This window comes from Lemur catta, chromosome 1, assembly GCF_020740605.2.
Source record: "Lemur catta isolate mLemCat1 chromosome 1, mLemCat1.pri, whole genome shotgun sequence".
NCBI lineage: Eukaryota > Metazoa > Chordata > Mammalia > Primates > Lemuridae > Lemur > Lemur catta.
The window spans coordinates 28,601,455-28,619,235 of NC_059128.1; the positions used below are offsets into that span (position 1 = coordinate 28,601,455).

Below are 17,781 nucleotides of genomic sequence, written 5' to 3' on the forward strand. Positions count from 1 at the left end.
ATCTTAATAAAAATAAAGTCTACCAAAAAAAAGAAAAAAGAAAAAGAGTAAAGTGCTAGGCGTGGCCCACACCTGTAATTCCAGCTATTTAGAAGGCTGAGACAGGAAGAGCGCTTGAGCCCCGGAGTTCTAGACCAGCCTGTGCAACATAGTGAGACCTTGTCTCTCTTAAAAAGAAATAAAAAAGCAAAGCGTTCACAAACTTTGGACTTTAATTATTACTAGTAATAGATGCTTGGTAGATACCAGGATTTCAGAACACTATTATTGTAGATCACCAGCTGGGACCACTGGCCAGGATGGCTAGGTGGTATCTGATTAGATGAGGGGAGGACCCCTGGCCAGGAATTCTTCAGTCAGATGTCTTTGGGGCTTGTCTGGGTAAATGTTTGAGGCCAGCAGGGTGGTGGGCAGGAGGGAGTGCTGGGGATTCGGTGGAACTGGGCTGTACCTGTGCGTTTAAAGTCATTCTCATTCAGGCAGATTGTCCCCGCACTGATTCTTACCCCATCCCCATCCTTCTGCCATCCCTTTAAGCCATCTGACAGACTATGATTATAAAATTTTATCCTCCTCTCTGTGGCACCCTATCCCGGCCACCTGGAGGTCTGGGGTGACAGGACTGAACCCCACTGAATATGTAAGGGGAAGGACTCACTCTGAATCTTCTCTTTATGAGCCGCTCAGAGAAATGGTCAGCAGCTGGCGGCCGCCTCGATGGAGGGAATGGTGGGTTTCCTTAGTGTCACTTGCCCAGCAATTTGAATGCCCATTTGTCTGTTGTCTCTGCCAGAGGAGAGGGGCAGCGAGGCACAGAAGAGTCTGGAAAGCTTTCTGTTAATAAATGAGATGGAGAAGGTTTTTTTATTTTTTAATCTGCCCGAGCATTCAGAGGCCTGTGCCTGCTCGGGAAGGAGGCGGGTGGGGAGAGGGAGTGGAGGAAGGAGGCCTGGTCCATTAGATATAGGGAGTGGCTGGTGCTGGTTTCTTTTGTGCCTCCAGCTCTATGCTGCTAATAATCCCTCTTTACTGCTGGTTTTCTGAGAAGCACACGGGACACAGAGATCTTTGGCTCACGTCCTTTCATTACGTAACAATTCAGTGGACATTTGTGGGGGGCAGGCAAAAAAGTATAGCTGTGTGGATTGAAGGACCTGCCCTAAAATGTCCACCTCCCAAAAGGAAGACCCTCTCGGTACCCAAAGTACCACCATCATAGATTCCTTCTTTAGATACTGGGAGAGTTTGAGCTCTCAGGAGAGTCTTCTGATGCTGTGGGGTACCGCAGTGCACACCGTGCTGAGAACCAATCTGCACATTTTCACTGTTTGCTGGAACCAAGTCAGCGTTTTTTCTAGTTGTCATTCTGTCTTTAGTAGATTCCTTTGCCTACACTCCCCAGTCGGACTTGAGTGGCAGGGATGAGGAGGGAATCTTTCTTCTCTGAACTCCTGCGTTCAAAGCTCTGAATTCCAAGTGACTCAGTGTCTGGCCCACAAGAGGTTGTGCTTGCATAGGGCCTTTGGAACCATCCCACTTGTGAAAATGGCGGCGTGGCTTCCACATATCCAGGGAACACCCTCGCTGCCCTCTCAGGCAGAGTTCCTTGGCTTTACTTACAGCACATTAGTTAGTGTTTTTGCTCTTTTTGGCAAGATTGGTTCCCACAGGGCACATTGATCTCTGGGACCATCATGGAGGTGAGGTGACTGCCTCAGCTGCTGCCCGAGAGGAGCCAGGGTGGCTCCCACACTGCAATGCTTTGAGTTAGAACTTGGGAGACAGGGCCACAGTGTAACTGCTCCAGTACACTAGTTTCTTCTTCCTGGGGCATGTTCAGAGAGAACATCATAGGCGTGAACGTGTATGTGCTCTCTGACCTCTCCACCTGGTCTGCCAGTTCTCATAGGTGGGGTGAGTTCCTGGATTAAGTGGAAATCTCGTTGCCCAAAAGACATCCTTCCTTAAGAGTTTAGGTAAAGTAACCTGGACAGGTTCATGCCGACTGTCCACACACTGCTTATAAAGTACGCGGCACAAAAGTGGGTGCCTTGTAGATATTTAAGAAATGATGGCTGTTGCTGTCAATCCATGGCAGCTGAACACCAGAGCCTGCAGGGGAAGCCAGGAAGATGGCAGGAGGGTTCTGTATTCAGTGGTTTCCCCGTGATTAATGCAGACTCTGGTTTCTTCTGTATTCCTTTCCTTGCCCAGTATTGATCCTCCAGAAGGTGGAGAATGGAGACCTGAGCAACAAGATTCTGAAGATCACTGATTTTGGCCTGGCTCGGGAATGGCACCGAACCACCAAGATGAGTGCGGCAGGGACGTATGCTTGGATGGCACCTGAGGTCATTCGTGCCTCCATGTTTTCCAAAGGCAGCGACGTGTGGAGGTAAGGTCCAGAGGGGCAGGGGCAGTGTTCCCCAGGTCTCTCTTGGCTGCACACATGCTTCAGGACTTGGAAGACTGAGGTTCCCAGACACCCCTAAGTAGGTCTAAGTGACCCCCTCAGAGCAATCTGTGCTAATTTCCACATTACGGGGGATAGTTTCATCTACCAAAAAATCCCTGCAGCGCTGTGGCAAGTACTACCTCTGTGCAGGTCCCTTTGTGTCAGCGACTGCTCCCTAGGAAAGGCTGGCAGATTCCAGGGGCATCTTCCATCTCTGACCTGTAGGGTGGTAAGGGCACCTTCCCCAGGATCAGCCTCGCTTGCTCAGCAACAGTGCTGGGATTGTGTGGCTGTGACTGCTGGACTTGGGATGGAGGTTAACCCAATGTCCTCACTGAAAGTTCCTGAGCCAATGAGTATTCTTTGCTGTCTCTTCTTTCTTGGTGGCCTAGAAACTATTCTTTCCAGTTACCTAGTTAATCTTTTAGTCAAGGCTTTGTTAGATGCTGATCTAGAAATGGGAAAAGATGGGTCCTAAGCATGCAGCAAGAAGTGCAGAGCCACAGACTAGAAATGACCAACTATCCTCCTAGTAAGTGTCATCCCAGGAGGTCACAAGGACATGGATCTAAAAAATCTTGTCCCCACTGAGCGAGGAGGAGCGACTATGGAGTATGCATCCTCATGGCTGTGTGTCAGTAACATCACCTTGGTATACAAAAGAAAGGGCTGTAGGTTATCACTGTGCGTCAGCCTATGAAGTTACTGCTTCCTGATGTGTTGTAAAGTGAGCTTCTGTGTCTATGTATGTGTGTGTATATATATTTTTTAAAAAATAACTTTATTGAGGTGTTACATACTATAACGTTTACCCTTTATATACTTTGAAGTATATAAATCAATGGTTTTAGTATATTTACAAAGTTGTTCATTGATCACCGTTGTCATTATTAATAGTTTTCTAAGGCTGTTATAACAATTTACCACAAACCTAGTGGCTTCAAACAACAGAAATGTATTCTTTCATAGTTTGGGAGGCCAGAAGTCTGAAATTAGTGTCAGCAAGGCCACACCCTCTGGAGACCCTAGGGGAAATTCTATTCCCAGTAAGGATTCTGGAAATTAGGGCATGAACATATATTTTTAGGGCCACCATTCAACCTGCTACAATGACTATCTACTTCCAGAATAGTTTTATCACCCAAAAAGGAAACCCCATACCTATTGGCAGTCATTTCCCAACCCCTCCTCCCCATATTCCCTCGCAACCAATAATTTGTTTTCTGTCTCTATGGATCTGCCTATTTTGGACATTTTATATAAATGGAATTGTATAATATGCCATCTTTTGTGAGTGTCTTCTTTCATTTAGTGTAATGTTTTCATGGTTCATTAATGTTGTAGCCTATATCAGAACTTCATTCCTTTTTATGGCTTAATATTCCCTTGTATGGATAGATCACATTTGTTTATCCATTCATCCATTGATGAACATTTGGGTTGTTTTCACTTTTTGGCTATTATGAGCAATGCTGCTGTGGACATTTGTGTACAGGCATTTGTGTAAAGAGGTGTTTTCAGCTCTCTTGGGTCTCTATCTGGGAGTAGAATTGCTGAGTCACATGGTAATTCTATGTTGAACTTTTTGAGGAACCACCAAACTTTCTCATTATGGTTACACCATTTTACATTCCCATTAGCAATGTATGAGGGTTTCAATTTCTTCATATCCTTTCAACACTTGTTATTGTCTGTTTTGTCTTTTTTTTTTTAAAAATTATAGCCATCCTAGCAGGTGTGAAGTGGTATCTCATTATGGTTTTCATTTGCACATTCCTAAATGACTGATGATGTTGAATGTCTTTTCATGTACTTATTGGCCATTTGTATATCTTCTCTAGAGAAATGTCTACTTAGATTCTTTGCCAATTTAAAAATGCGGTAAAAACTTTTTATTTTTATTGTTGAGTTGAAAGAGTTCTTTATATGTTTTGGATACAAGTCTCTTATCAGATATATGATTTGAAAATATTTTTTCCATTTCATAGATTATTTTTTCACATTCTTGATGGTGTTCTTTGAAACATAAATGATTTTCATTTTGATGAAGTCCAATTTATCTATTTTTTTCTTTTGTGGATTGTGCTTTTTTGGTCATATCTAAAAAACCATTGCCTAATGCAAGGTCATGAAGATTTACACCTATGTTTTCTTAAAGAGTTTTATAATCTGAGCTATTACATTTAGGTCTCTGATCCATTTTAGCTTAATTTTTGCATGTGGTATGACGTGGGGGTCCAACTTTATTCTTTCTCATGTGGCCATCAGTTATCTCAAAACCATTTATTGAAAAGACTAATTTTTCCCATTGCATTTGTCTTATCACCATCATCAAAAGTGCATTTACTAGAAATGTAAAGGTTTATTTCTGGATTCTCAGTTTTGCTCCATTCATCTATATGTCTGTCCTTATGCCAGTACCACTCTTAATTAGTATAGCTTTGTTGTGAGTTTTGACATTAGGAAGTATGAGTTCCCCAATTTTGTTCTTTTTGAAGATTATTTTGGCCATTGTGAGTCCCTTGCATTTCCTTATGAATCTTAGGATGATTTTGTTAATTTCTGCAAAATAGACAGCTGGGATTTTGATAGGAATTACATAAAATCAGTAGTTACTTTGCAGGCTATTGACATCTTTTTTTTTGTTGTTGTTGAGACAGAGTCTCACTTTGTTGCCCTGGCTAGAGTGAGTGCCGTGGCATCAGCCTAGCTCACAGCAACCTCAAACTCCTGGGCTTAAGCGATCCTACTGCCTCAGCCTCCTGAGTAGCTGGGACTACAGACATGCGCCACCATGCCCAGCTAATTTTTTTCTATATGTATATTTTAGTAGGCCAGATAATTTCTTTCTATTTTTTTAGTAGAGACGGGGTCTCGCTCTTGCTGAGGCTGGTCTCGAACTCCTGACCTCGAGCAATCCACCCGCCTCGGCCTCCCAGAGTGCTAGGATTACAGGCGTGAGCCACCGCGCCCGGCCCATTGACATCTTAATAAATCTTCCAATCCATGAATAGGGGCCATCTTTCCATTTATTTAGACCTCCTTTAATTTCTTTCAGTGATGGTTTGTAGCTTCTGTGTGTTGAATCTTATTTTATCACATATTAATTACAAGGTGAAATTAGCTAATGAGAAGAAATGAGTTTTGCTTTCCTTAGTATATATGACCTGATCCCATTATGTTGAAGTGTACTTATATACTGGTATTCAACTGTTTTTGATCTATAAAAACAGCAGTTTCATGTTTCAATTGAACACTTTCATTACTTTACCATATGCTTATGAGATTAATGAATATATTAATTAAGCTAAGCTGCTATTTCAAAGAAAGCTACAGATAAGGAGGCTTAAATGAGACAGAAGTGTATGTCTCTTTCAAAGAGTAGTCCGGACAGTCTGGGCTGGCAGGGCAGCAGAAATGCCCCATGAAATCATTCAGGAGCCCGGGTTCTTTCAGCCTCCCTCAGTGCACTGTCTTTGTCTGAATGGTGACATTTGAGTGACTGTTACTTTGGTATCACAGTCTTCAAAAAGGGGAAAGATAGCTTATCCATGGCAAGCAGTTTATCTTTAATTTGGAGACAAACCTGAAGTCGTGCACATCTCCATCTGCAAAAACCCCATTGCCTGCACTTGGCTATGTGAGTACATCTGGCTCCAAGGGAGGCAGAAAAAGTAGGCTCTGGCTGGACAACTGTGTGCCCAGCTAAAACTCTTACCATGGAGGAAGGGGAGAGTAGATTTGGGGGGCAGTGAGCCACTTGTCACATTCAACTTTCTCTTATCTTTCTTCATGGGACACTGTGACTTCTCGTTAACATGATTGTTTCCTGGTTCCAGTATTCCTGCTAGGTTTCTTCTCCCTGTTGGACCCTGAAATTACTCAGGTTTATTATGATGCACTCTAAGGGTTTCTGCTGGTGATGATTTGGACAGAGTTGTGTCAAGTATGCAGGCACATTGTTAATGGGAAGGGAAAGCACAGCTGCCTAACGTAGGGTCTTGTGGTGACAGAAATGGTAGGTAGGAAAGTACAAGACCCTTGCAGGGTTTTGTGCTCCATGGAAGGAACAAGGGCAGGACCTTTCAACTTTTACCCAGAGTATCTACCCTTGTTTTAAGACTAAGCTCCAGGTCTTGCCCTTCACCCACAGATCCTGAAAGTAGGTATGTAAGGGCCTCTGGTGAGAGGAATCTAATGAAATTGTTCTGTTCTCTAAAAAGGGTAGCTTGGAGATAAACCTCTAATCAATAGCACGTTCGGTGAAGTATCTTGGATGTTGTCATGTGATCTGCCAGTGGGTCTCTAGTGTAGAACTGTTTCCAGGACTTAAGCTGCCTGACAGTTTGGTTGACGCATGTGATTTGAAAACATCATTTACCCTGCTCCCTTCCAGCTTTCTTAGCTTCCCTGCTGCATGATTTCCTTCAAGACACAATTTATAACCCATTAAGTAGGTCTTTAATCCCTCACTCCTCAAGCCCCTAAGTGGCCCCAAATGATCTCTCACTTTTACCAGAGCAAACTGTGTACCCATTGCTATACGTATAGCAATACTTGTACACACTGGCAGCAATAATGTTACATGTAAGAATGCTAATGGGCTAGGCTCTATGCTAAATGCTGCACATCTTTTATCTCATTTATAATCCCCAAAGTAGGTATTGTTATTTCCATTTTATAGGTGCAGCTCAGACAGTTTGAGTCAAGTCATGTGCCTAAGTTCACCTAGGTGGTAGATGGGAAGTGGTGATTAGAGCTGGATATGTGTCTCAAGTCTTAAAAGTCTGTGCTTGTAGCCATGTTACCATCTATATGTTCTTGTTCCTCTTCCAGGGTGACTGACCCAACATGCCTAGGGCCTAGTAGGAGGTCCCATAGAGGGCCAAAGCATGCCTAGGAACTTGGTACGAAGCTGGTTCCCAAATGGATTTGTAATTCATTTACTCATCTAAGAAATATTTGTTCAATACTTACTCTGTGCTAGGTACCTGCTAAGTCTGAGGCCCCCTCCTCTCCTCCCCTCCTGGAACTCATGCAGGGCCCGGGCCTCTGCGCCTCTGCTACTGCCCGGTGCTCAGGGCAACTGAGTTTGTCTTTCATCCTGACCTTCGCGTGTGCTTATGAGGGTCTCCTCCACGTGCTGTGATGCAGGGTGAGGTGATAATGGTCCGGATCCTCAACTGTGTAAGTTTCCCATCTGCTTAGATTGGGGACTGCCTCCTCAAGAGTCCGGGCGGAAATCTTTCCCTGTGGCTGTGCTGTGCAGGGGGGGCCGTGGTCATGGTCAGAGGGCATCATCCCACAGGGACTCCTTGCCTCTTATATGTGGGATGAGGAGGAGGCATTTTCTTACTCATTTTAAGTTTTTAAAATTATAATAGTAAAACATGTTCCCTATAGAAAAAAATTAGAAAATAGAGATAAACAAAAAAGGAAAGAGAAGAAAAGAGAATCACCCTAAACCCACCTATATTAATAGAGATAATCTACTTAATATATTGATTTTTTGTGTGTTTACTCCTATTCATGGGCTCATCTACCTATCCTTTAAAATGGGATCAGTCTTCTGTTTTGTAAACTGCTTTTTGAATGTAATATAGCATGAACATACTACCACGTTAATGAATATGTTGTTATGGTTATGTCAAGGGTTATATTAATGTATATATTACATATATGTTAATAAATATAACCTCATTTTGAATGCGGGACCAGTTAACAACAACCAGAATAATTGTATGTTATTTTACAATTTGCAAAGTGTTTTCACACATATTAGGTCAGTTATCTTTGCCAAAGGTTATTAAGCAGTTCACGCGGTTCCTGGAATGTGGGGTCACAGATGATTTACCAAGTGCAAGAGATTCCCCGGCCCGGCCCAGCCAAGGGAGACCGAGCCTCTCCTTTCCGAGCATGGGTCCTGAGCTCCACAGCCTGAGAGACGGTGCAGGTTAATAAGAAAAAGAGCTCTGAGCGAATTCTCCGAGGGTTGGGTTAGGCAGCTCTGTGGGAGCTGGTGGTTCTGTGTTGGGGGAAGGACTCAGAGGCAGTGACTGTGCTGAGCTGGCCCTTCCAGGCTGCTTGTAATGGTCTTAAAGGGACCTCTTGACCTTTTCGTCCTGGGCGGGTGACAAAGTAGACTAAACCTGATATTAAGTCACTTTGCCTTCTACTGCCCACCTATCCCTGGGGCTCAGATTTGTGTAACTTATATTTCTCCCATTTCTTTCTTGGACTCTATTCCTGCCAAAGGAATACCAAGTCTTCATTTATGTCACCCACCTTCCATTGTAAAACATGAAGGTGGACAGAGGAAAACTGACTGGTTTAGTCAGCGCCAGAAAGGCTGCTGCTTTGAATGCTGGTGTCCCTCAGCAGGGCTCTCACCAGACGTTGTAGGCTTTGCGGAACCCTCTTCAGACATGTTCTTGTTTCAGGCCCTTTCTGAGGAGAAAGCACACGTGTTTACTACCCATAGGTGGTAATTTCTGGGTGGGTAGTAGCTGTGGGTGTTACAAGTAGCCTCTCCTTGTAGCTATTCCGAGAGGTAGGCATCGCTTTGTCGTATGGATGAGGAAACTGAGGTTTGGAGAGATGAACTTGCTTCCCCAAGGGCACGTAGCTGGTAAATGATAAAGTAGGCATTTGACTCAAGTCTATCTAAATCTTTCTTAGGTAGCATTCTTCCTACTTGATCAGCAGTTCTCACATTTCTCTTAGCTGTAGAAGCCTTGAAACGGGATAGGATGCAGATGAACAAAGAAACAAGCCAGGTAAGAGCAGAGGTGCCCTCACTGAAGCTAAGAAGGGTAGGTCCCGGGCTCCTCCCTCTTCCAGGTGGCCTGAGGCATCTCCACAGGACACAGAGTGCACAGAAGGGATGTAAGGACACAAACAGGACACGTTGGGATCCTTGAAACACTCTACTGTCTTTCCCAGTAGTTAGGGCTCAGACACCAATTGTCTTTGCCTGAGTGGAAGAAACGGTTCTGTGGGACCTTTGGTTTTTGTTTTCCAGGGTGGAGGTGGCATTAATGCCAAGAGCAGAGATGGCTTTAGCCCAGGAATCTGGTCGGCAGTGCTGAGGGTTCTTAGAGGTCACTTGGTAGCAGCTGCCCAGCATGACCAATGTCTAGATGGGTCATATTAAAGGTTTGTCAGGAAGTGCAATCGTGTAATTCTTGATGGTGTTCGAGGTTTACTCAGACACTTGCAGGATCATCTGACCATGCCCTCCCCCCCAGCTCACTCACTTATCTATGAGTGCCTACTGTGTACCAGAGCCTAGGCTGGGCCCTGAGGATGCAAACATTAAAAACTGCCGTCTCTGCTATTTAGGAGCCGTGGGCTGGTAAACAAACAGCTGAGATACGTAGCAGCCCAGACAAGGGCCGAGGACCATCTGGGGATGTCAGGGAAGGCTTCCTACAGTGTCCAACATTGTCCCCTTCAGCCTCTAACTAAAATCCAACTCCTTGGTCTAGACAAGTCAAGACCTGCAATTTTCTACTAGGCTTTTTTCCTGTCAAGACACATAAAGAAGATGATAGTATTTGGAGGCCTCACTAGGGTAAAGCCATCACCGAGGGAGACTGGCCAGGCTGTGCTGAGGGTCCCTCCGTAGCCCCCGCTGCACTGACACATTGGTTAGCACGTTGCTTTTCTCTGGAGCCGTGCCAGACCCCTGGGATTCTCTGCGGGCCAGTGCATGCTCTTGATCGCCTCTCTGCACATGCTGGTCCCTGCCTTTGGAGCGCTGACCTTCAGTTGGCCATCACAGTTTAGCTCAGGGGCTGTCTCCTGCTCCCTCCCTGGTCTGGCTCCGTGGCCTTCCTTTGTGCCCTTGTGGTATTCTGGTTGTCCGCTCTTCTCTCCCACTCACTCATCGCTTTGTGGATAAGATCTGCGTCTTTTATCCTGGATCCCAGGGCCTGGCATTGAGCTCGATGCAGAGTAAATATTTAGCCAATGTTTAAAATGAATGAATAAATGATGGGACGTTTGAGTTGGATCTTGAGAGTTGATTAGAGTTTATCAAGCTGAGAAATGGTAGAAAGTCATTCTAGAGAGAAAGACCTGAAAGTTGGTCCGGGATCCACCAGGATATGCTCCATGTACGCCCCTCACCTGTGCTACTAAACCTATCTAAATGTTACTTTCCTCACCTGCAAAATGGGGATAATACTTACCTCTCAGGCTTGTTATAGGGATTCGAGGTGATGTTCGGAAAATACCTGAGCACTCTACATGTACAAGGTATCATGATAAATAGATACTGGCTTTATTATTATTTTTAAATTAATAGACCTTTATTGCTGGTTGCAAACTATTGATGAATATCACAAGAAATTCGAGGTTGATGTTGAAAACCTCAGGAGAACCATTCTTCTGATTGTTCATAGCCTTACATTTTCTTGTCCTGACTTATTCTTGGAAGGATTGAATGCTGCATGATTTTGCCTGGTTCTAATTGTGAATTTGTAGAATAATTCTTCCACTAAGCTTTGTACTCTGCATTGTGTGACTCACAGGATGTGAGAAAAGAAATTCTTCATGTGCACTTGAAAGGTAGGGAGGGCACACCGAAGTTCTCCCAGCTGACACACTGCTCTGCCCCACCGATGCGGGCTACCCTTATGAAACTTTTCCCTTTGAGTTAGACAGAGGTCTCTGTTAAGGACCCACTCACGCTGATCCAAGGGCAGGAATCTATTCAGCCTAGTGGGCATTTAAAGAAATCTTTTACAGAAGCAAAATCTGTTTTGAGTGGTTGGCTCTCTGCTTTTGTAAAGCTAAAAAAAGTATCTGTGACAAAAGCCGAAGTTTTCTTAAAATGGAAAAGAAGTTAAGCTTGGGAGGCTGCCTCTTCTCCCAGTTTATTTCATTAACAGTCACAGAATAGCTGTGGCTATTGAGCACTTATTTAAACTCTGTAGTAACTCATTTAATTTCATGCCAGCCTCATGAGACTGGTAATGTTATTTGTACTTTACAGACGAGGAATCAGAGGCTTAGAGAGATATAGGAACTTGCACAAGGTTACATAGCTGGGCAATTATGGAACAAGACTTTGAAACCAAGTGTGCTTGGTTTTTTTTTTTTTGCTTTTAGCAAGTAGGCTTTATGGCTTCCCTTTTGTATTGCATTAGTATTTCTATTTCGTTAGTTTCTCTGTGTGTTGGGGAGAATGTGGGATGCTCAGAAAAGCTCCGTGAGCTATTTCAGTGAAGTTATACCTGTGGTTTATTAAATGGCTTCTGTCTCGTTCCTCTCCCTAGCTATGGGGTGCTGCTTTGGGAGCTGCTGACGGGCGAGGTGCCTTTCCGTGGCATCGATGGCTTAGCAGTAGCTTATGGAGTGGCCATGAACAAACTCGCCCTTCCTATTCCTTCTACATGCCCGGAACCTTTTGCCAAACTCATGGAAGGTAAGTCGCCCCTGGCCTGAACAAAATTGGAGACAGTTTACCTTCTTATAAGCACTTGGTAGATTTTGGCCAATTCTGTAAGATCAGTTACTAAAAGGGGAGATAAAGTATTAGTCACCCAAGGAGGCATCCTGTGGGCAGCTGGAAGAGCTACCTCAAGATGATGTCAGCATCCTACTGTCGCAGGTCCCTGCCCTCCATCTCCAGGGGCTGTAGAATTAACTTAGTAACTAAAGCCTGCTATCCAGTGCTTCAGCATGGTGTCACTTAATACAAAATAAGAAGGTATAGCAGCTTTTATTTCAGGACCTCTGAGTGTCTTACATACAGAAATGAAGAACATCTAAGAAGAAAGGAACTCTAAGTCATCTAGTCCAACCCCACAATTTTGTAAGTGAGACATCCAGAGCTGAGGGAGGTCGAGTGACCAGTGGCCGCTCCCTGCTGGGTAGCGGCTGGGCTGGGATTAGGTAGAATTCACTTTGCCTGACTCCCGCCCTGATGCTTTTTAACCTTGCCTCCCCATTCCATGGGGTGGGAGAAGAGTAGCTCCTTTATTTACGGGAAATTAAGGCCCAGGGTGTAGTTAACCGTTGTCCGGACTTGAGTCATATAGTAACATGGTAAATTGTGGTAGTGGTATTTTATTCAAGGAAATTCTTTGGGCTTGCTTTTAAAAAAAATACTTATTTAACAGAATGGGACGGGTACAGAACTGCTGCACTTTCTTTCCAGTTTCATTCTTTACGGATGTTATGGTGGGCAGCTTGTTTAACTTCCTGAGCCCCATGTGAGATTTCGTAAATTCCAATCTCTGTTTCCAGAAGGAGAAATGAGAGATAGTTTTCTGGTAAGTGAGGTCACGTCACATCCTCAGTCTTACGTTGGCCTCTTGTCTGTTCACGGTTTCTGTTTCCTCGCACGCCCCCCGCAGACTGCTGGAATCCCGACCCCCACTCACGACCGTCTTTCACCAACATCCTGGACCAGCTCACTACCATAGAGGAGTCTGGTTTCTTTGAAATGCCCAAGGACTCCTTCCACTGCCTGCAGGATGACTGGAAACATGAGATTCAGGAGATGTTTGACCAACTCAGGGCCAAAGAAAAGGTAAAATTTAAAAAATGAAGAGAGAAAAACGTCATGCATTGAATTAATGGACCTTCTCCACTGGGGCCTCTGGACTGAGTCTGACTGCCCACCCTGATTCTGACACAACCACCTGCCCGCTTGGTATCTACTTAGTTGTCCAAACCAGAGAAGTGCACAAGTGGGCCGTTACCCGCTGGGTTTCTCACCCTGCCAGCTGAAAATGTGAGAGGGCTCTGGAAAGGTTTCTTGATTGTACAGTGGACTTACAGAGGAAGGTTAACTTGATATAGGATATTGCAACATTGAGACTAGTCATCAGAACATCCTGCCAGTGTCTTTTGACATCAGAATCAGAAACAATATGGGCTAGGGATAGGGTCTGAAAGTGTGTGGCATTTTTCGTGTTTTCATTAAAAGTATTCCAAGCCCCTACCAACCAGGGAGTTCAGAGACTCCTTGCCTACTAGAGATCTGCCCTTCTGTTTCTGTGGCCATTCCCTAAATGGCCCTTCTCTGCTCCCTTGGTGTGTCACCAGCAGTCAGTGTGCACACGGGTGAAACCAGTTACACGCAGTTATGTTGCTTGTACTGTAGTGGCAGGACTGAACCTAAGTGGTATAGCTCAGGCAAAAGGGATGTTCATATAGACTTTGTTCATTTCTTTTTTCTTTTCTCACTTTGCACTATGGGAATTTGGGAAGATAATAGGAATATGATAATAATAGCAGGCAAAATTGTGTATGGCTTTAGGTTTCCCAGTTTTTTCACTTGAAAGGTTTGATGAGACCTTTTTATCTGTTTTGTCCAGGGGTCCTAGGGCCCCTGCCACCAGTGTGTAGGGCAGGTGTTATCATTTCCATCTCAGACCTGAGGGTCAGTGATTTGCCTGAAGTCACGGAGCTAGTATGTGGGGAAGCCGAACCTTGAACCTGGATCTTCTGATTCCCAAACCTACATTCTTCCTAATGTCATCGTTGTTCCCCTATACATGTTACTTAAAATAATTTCTGGAGCTGATTTGAAGAGATTAAACTCTTTTTATGGAACACAGCATTCCTAAACACAGTGCAACTGTTGAGTCCGTGAGCATTCTGTGGAAGAGTGGAGTGAGCTTCTGACGAATTTTTAGGGACCCTGGTGGGTGGACCCACACTGACTGTTGAACAGAATGATTATAAGAGCCTGTTCCTGTTCTGCCTGGAAGAACCTCCAGAGTTGCTGGCCTTTTGGTTTTTTTTTTTTTTTTTTTTGATTGCTGAATCACTGACTGTTTGTTACCTTTCTTTAGATTGATGGAATTATAAGGGTACCAGTCAGTAAGACAAATGAAAGTGGGATTTTGTCAGTAAGTAGTTGCTAGGAAATGTCAAATCCAGTCTCATAATAGCTAACGTTTGTAGAGCATGCACTATGTGCCATGCTTTCTTCTAGTTTTTATGAATTGTTTTATGTAATAAGATAATCATTGTCTTATGTCTATGGTGTCAGTGCTATTAATTCCCTATTACATGTGGTGCCCATGTCAACTTGCCCAAGGCCACACCATTAATGACAGTAAAGCTGGGACCTGAATTTCAGGCACCTTGTTCCAGAGTCCTTGCTCCTAACTACCATGCCATGAAGGCTCTCTGTTATGAGGCTTATTGTTTGGTAGATGAAAGTAAGATATATAAGGAGTTTTCCTTCTGGAGTGACTCTTTTTGTGTGGAAGATCCAATTTGCCTACTGTGCAACACAAATAGGTATTTCACAAATAGGGGATTTGCCATGTTTGAGGGTCTTTCAGGTGTTTGGTGTCGTAGGCATATACTCCACAAATACCCTGGTTTACCATACAATTCAGCTTATTCTTCAGATTGACTCAACCTACTGCTTCTAGGTATTATGAAGATGGATTGTCTCTAGTTTGAGATTTGAATTCCTTTAAAGGAAGGGGCTGAGACCCAAACCATCCCTTAGACAAGAGCATGCAGGAGACAAGCACTTAAAAGGTTGAAATTAGCTTGAACTTTTAAACTTTTCCATTTAGCAGCAAAATCAACCCAGCAGGAATAATCTTCTTGCATCTCTCATGTTATTTTGTTCTCCTGGTAGTGGGGCAGGAGAAACAAAGATTGGAGGGTGCACAACAGTCAGTTTGCGGCTGATTTCGTCAGAGAAGGAGAAGTTCAAAAGTTCAAGTTCAGCTCTCAGGAACTTATGGTGAATCTAGGTTCCCGTAAAGAAGGACGCATTTATAAAATTGTCTTTTATTTCCTTATTATTTCTCACTCATTTATTTATTGACTCCATAGTTACTCAACCACTGAGCACCTACCCTGCACAGAGACTTTTCAATGTGCTAATTCTCTTGTCTTTTCTCTCCTTTTTATCATTTTTTTTTGATCCCTGGTATTCCAATCCTTTCTATCATTTTTATGGCTACTTTGATATTATCTTGGGAGATGGAACACAAGTTGAACGACAAGTTTATAAAATCAGAGTATTTCATTCATATCTGGTCTCTGTCCTCTTTTCTGCTCTCTACCTGCTGCTCACTTCCCCAATATGTGTTGACATGCTTTTTTTCTAGCTCTAGATTCCCCAGATAGGTTTGCCTATTTAGTTTTAGTTCAGAATGGCTTCTTATAGTGGTGTATTTCATTGAGAAATCAAGTTTTGAGCGCGGAAGTATTGCTATGGCTGCTTTATTGAAGAAATGGCATGCTTTTTAGAGTGGTTCTCTTAGATTATTGACATTAAGACTTGCTAAATTTTAGTCTTTTCACTCCCAAGCACCCCACTTTAATCCCAGGCCCGGGGTAACCAGTGTTAACAGTTTAGATTCTAGATTTTAAAATGTTTATACATGGGCTTTGTTTTCATTCCTGTTTTCTCTCCGATTTCCTGATTCTCTGTTCCCCACCCTCTTCTCAGGAACTTAATGCTGGGCTCACTTATAAAGTCATGCAGAACAAAAAGGAGGAGCAAGGAAGAGATTTTGCTCACCTGATGTGGCTCCTACCTCTATTCTCAAAGGAGGACAAAAGGGACTGTTTTCGGGTCCCAAGATGGGATTCCAGATGGTACTTTGTCCCAGTTCTGCCCTCTAGCTTTCTGGCTCCAACTCTCCCCTTAGCAGTGAGACTGGCTGTCCTTGTCCTTGAGGTGCTGCAGAGGCACAGCCTGCACTGGGGTGACATCTTCTGTGCCCATTGAATGGTTACTTTCAGGGGTGTGTGATAGAACAGCGGGCGAGTTTGCTTCTAGAGTGAGTGCCTGGCAAAGACCTCAGGAAATGTTTTCTCTTCTCCTTGCTGTGCTTTTGTGATCCTTCCATAGCAAATTGTCCTTAAAGGTAAGGTGAGAGTTGAAACCGCACACCCCAGTGGATTCATTCACTAAGTGAACACAAAGATTTAGATGACATGTCTCATATACCTTTTGAACAGCCACCTTGGAAATATATTTCTTTTTATATGACTATTAGGTGATGCCTGGAGGATGATTCATTTACAATGGGTTCATTTTAAGCTAAATTACTGTAAGTTAGCTCTGGTTTTAAAAAAATATTTTTTGTAATAGGAAAAATTAAAATAGAATCAAGTGTCAAATTGAAATACATTATTATATTTTCTATCCACACTCCCATTTCTTTTTCAACCACGGGCAGTTTTGATCAAGAATGAAGGAGCAGGCCGGGCGCGGTGGCTCACGCCTGTAATCCTAGCACTCTGGGAGGCCGAAGCAGGTGGATTGCTCGAGGTCAGGAGTTCGAGACCAGCCTCAGCAAGAGTGAGACCCCGTCTCTACTAAAAATAGAAAGAAATTATCTGGCCAACTAAAATATATATATAGAAAAAATTAGCCGGGCATGGTGGCGCATGCCTGTAGTCCCAGCTACTGGGGAGGCTGAGGCAGCAGGATTGCTTAAGCCCAGGAGTTTGAGGTTGCTGTGAGCTAGGCTGACGCCACGGCACTCACTCTAGCCCAGGCAACACAGCGAGACTCTGTCTCAAAAAAAAAAAAAAAAAAGAATGAAGGAGCAACTAGAAACTCCCAGCCTTCACCTCTAGGGCTTGGCCCATGGCTTTAGCTTCTCTGGCTGTGTCCTCATGATGGCTGTTCCACCATTCAAGGTGGTCGGGTGTTCCTTTGCCAGCTGACTAGTGAGCCCCCTCTCCGCCAAGCATCATAGGAGAGTTCTCCAGGCTGCTGCAAACCCTCTGGGAGTTCTCAGGCCTCCCCCCAGAGCCCCTGTGCACTGAGTGCCCCACTCTTCTCTCTGATGGTTCTGCCCGTCCTGCAGGAGCTTCGTACCTGGGAGGAGGAGCTGACTCGGGCTGCGCTCCAGCAGAAGAACCAGGAGGAACTGCTGCGGCGTCGGGAGCAGGAGCTGGCCGAGCGGGAGATCGACATCCTGGAACGGGAGCTTAACATCATCATCCACCAGCTGTGCCAGGAGAAGCCCCGGGTGAAGAAACGCAAGGGCAAGTTCAGGAAGAGCCGGCTGAAGCTCAAGGATGGCAATCGCATCAGCCTCCCCTCTGGTCAGTGGCCAGGGACCTGCTGGGCAGCAAAGAGCTGGTATGGCAGAGGGTTTCAGGAGTTGGGGACTGAGCTTGGAAACACAAGGCCCCAGGCCTCAACGTGGAGGCTGTTTAAAATGGGCCGTTGTGTTTGGTGGAGAGACTGGCTTGCTGAAAATCTACCCCACTCCAGGGCAATTGTCGAGCGTGAGTGAGCACAGAATATGAAGTGAGGACAGACCGGTGAGGTCCAGGCTGCTAAATCCTGCCAGCTCACACAGGTGCATCGTACTTCA

General features: G+C 44.4%; 1 protein-coding gene across 2 annotated transcripts in view; it reads left to right on the forward strand.

Annotated features, from left to right (window-relative positions):
• The window catches only part of MAP3K9 (mitogen-activated protein kinase kinase kinase 9), a 74,547-nt gene that overhangs the window by 38,608 nt on the left and 18,158 nt on the right, over positions 1-17,781 (forward strand). For both annotated transcript variants that reach the window (XM_045564704.1, XM_045564713.1), the window contains exons 3-6: positions 2,215-2,395; positions 11,737-11,885; positions 12,820-12,995; positions 17,266-17,506. In XM_045564704.1, coding sequence (XP_045420660.1) covers positions 2,215-2,395; positions 11,737-11,885; positions 12,820-12,995; positions 17,266-17,506 — 747 coding nt within the window. The remainder of the gene's footprint in view (positions 1-2,214; positions 2,396-11,736; positions 11,886-12,819; positions 12,996-17,265; positions 17,507-17,781) is intronic.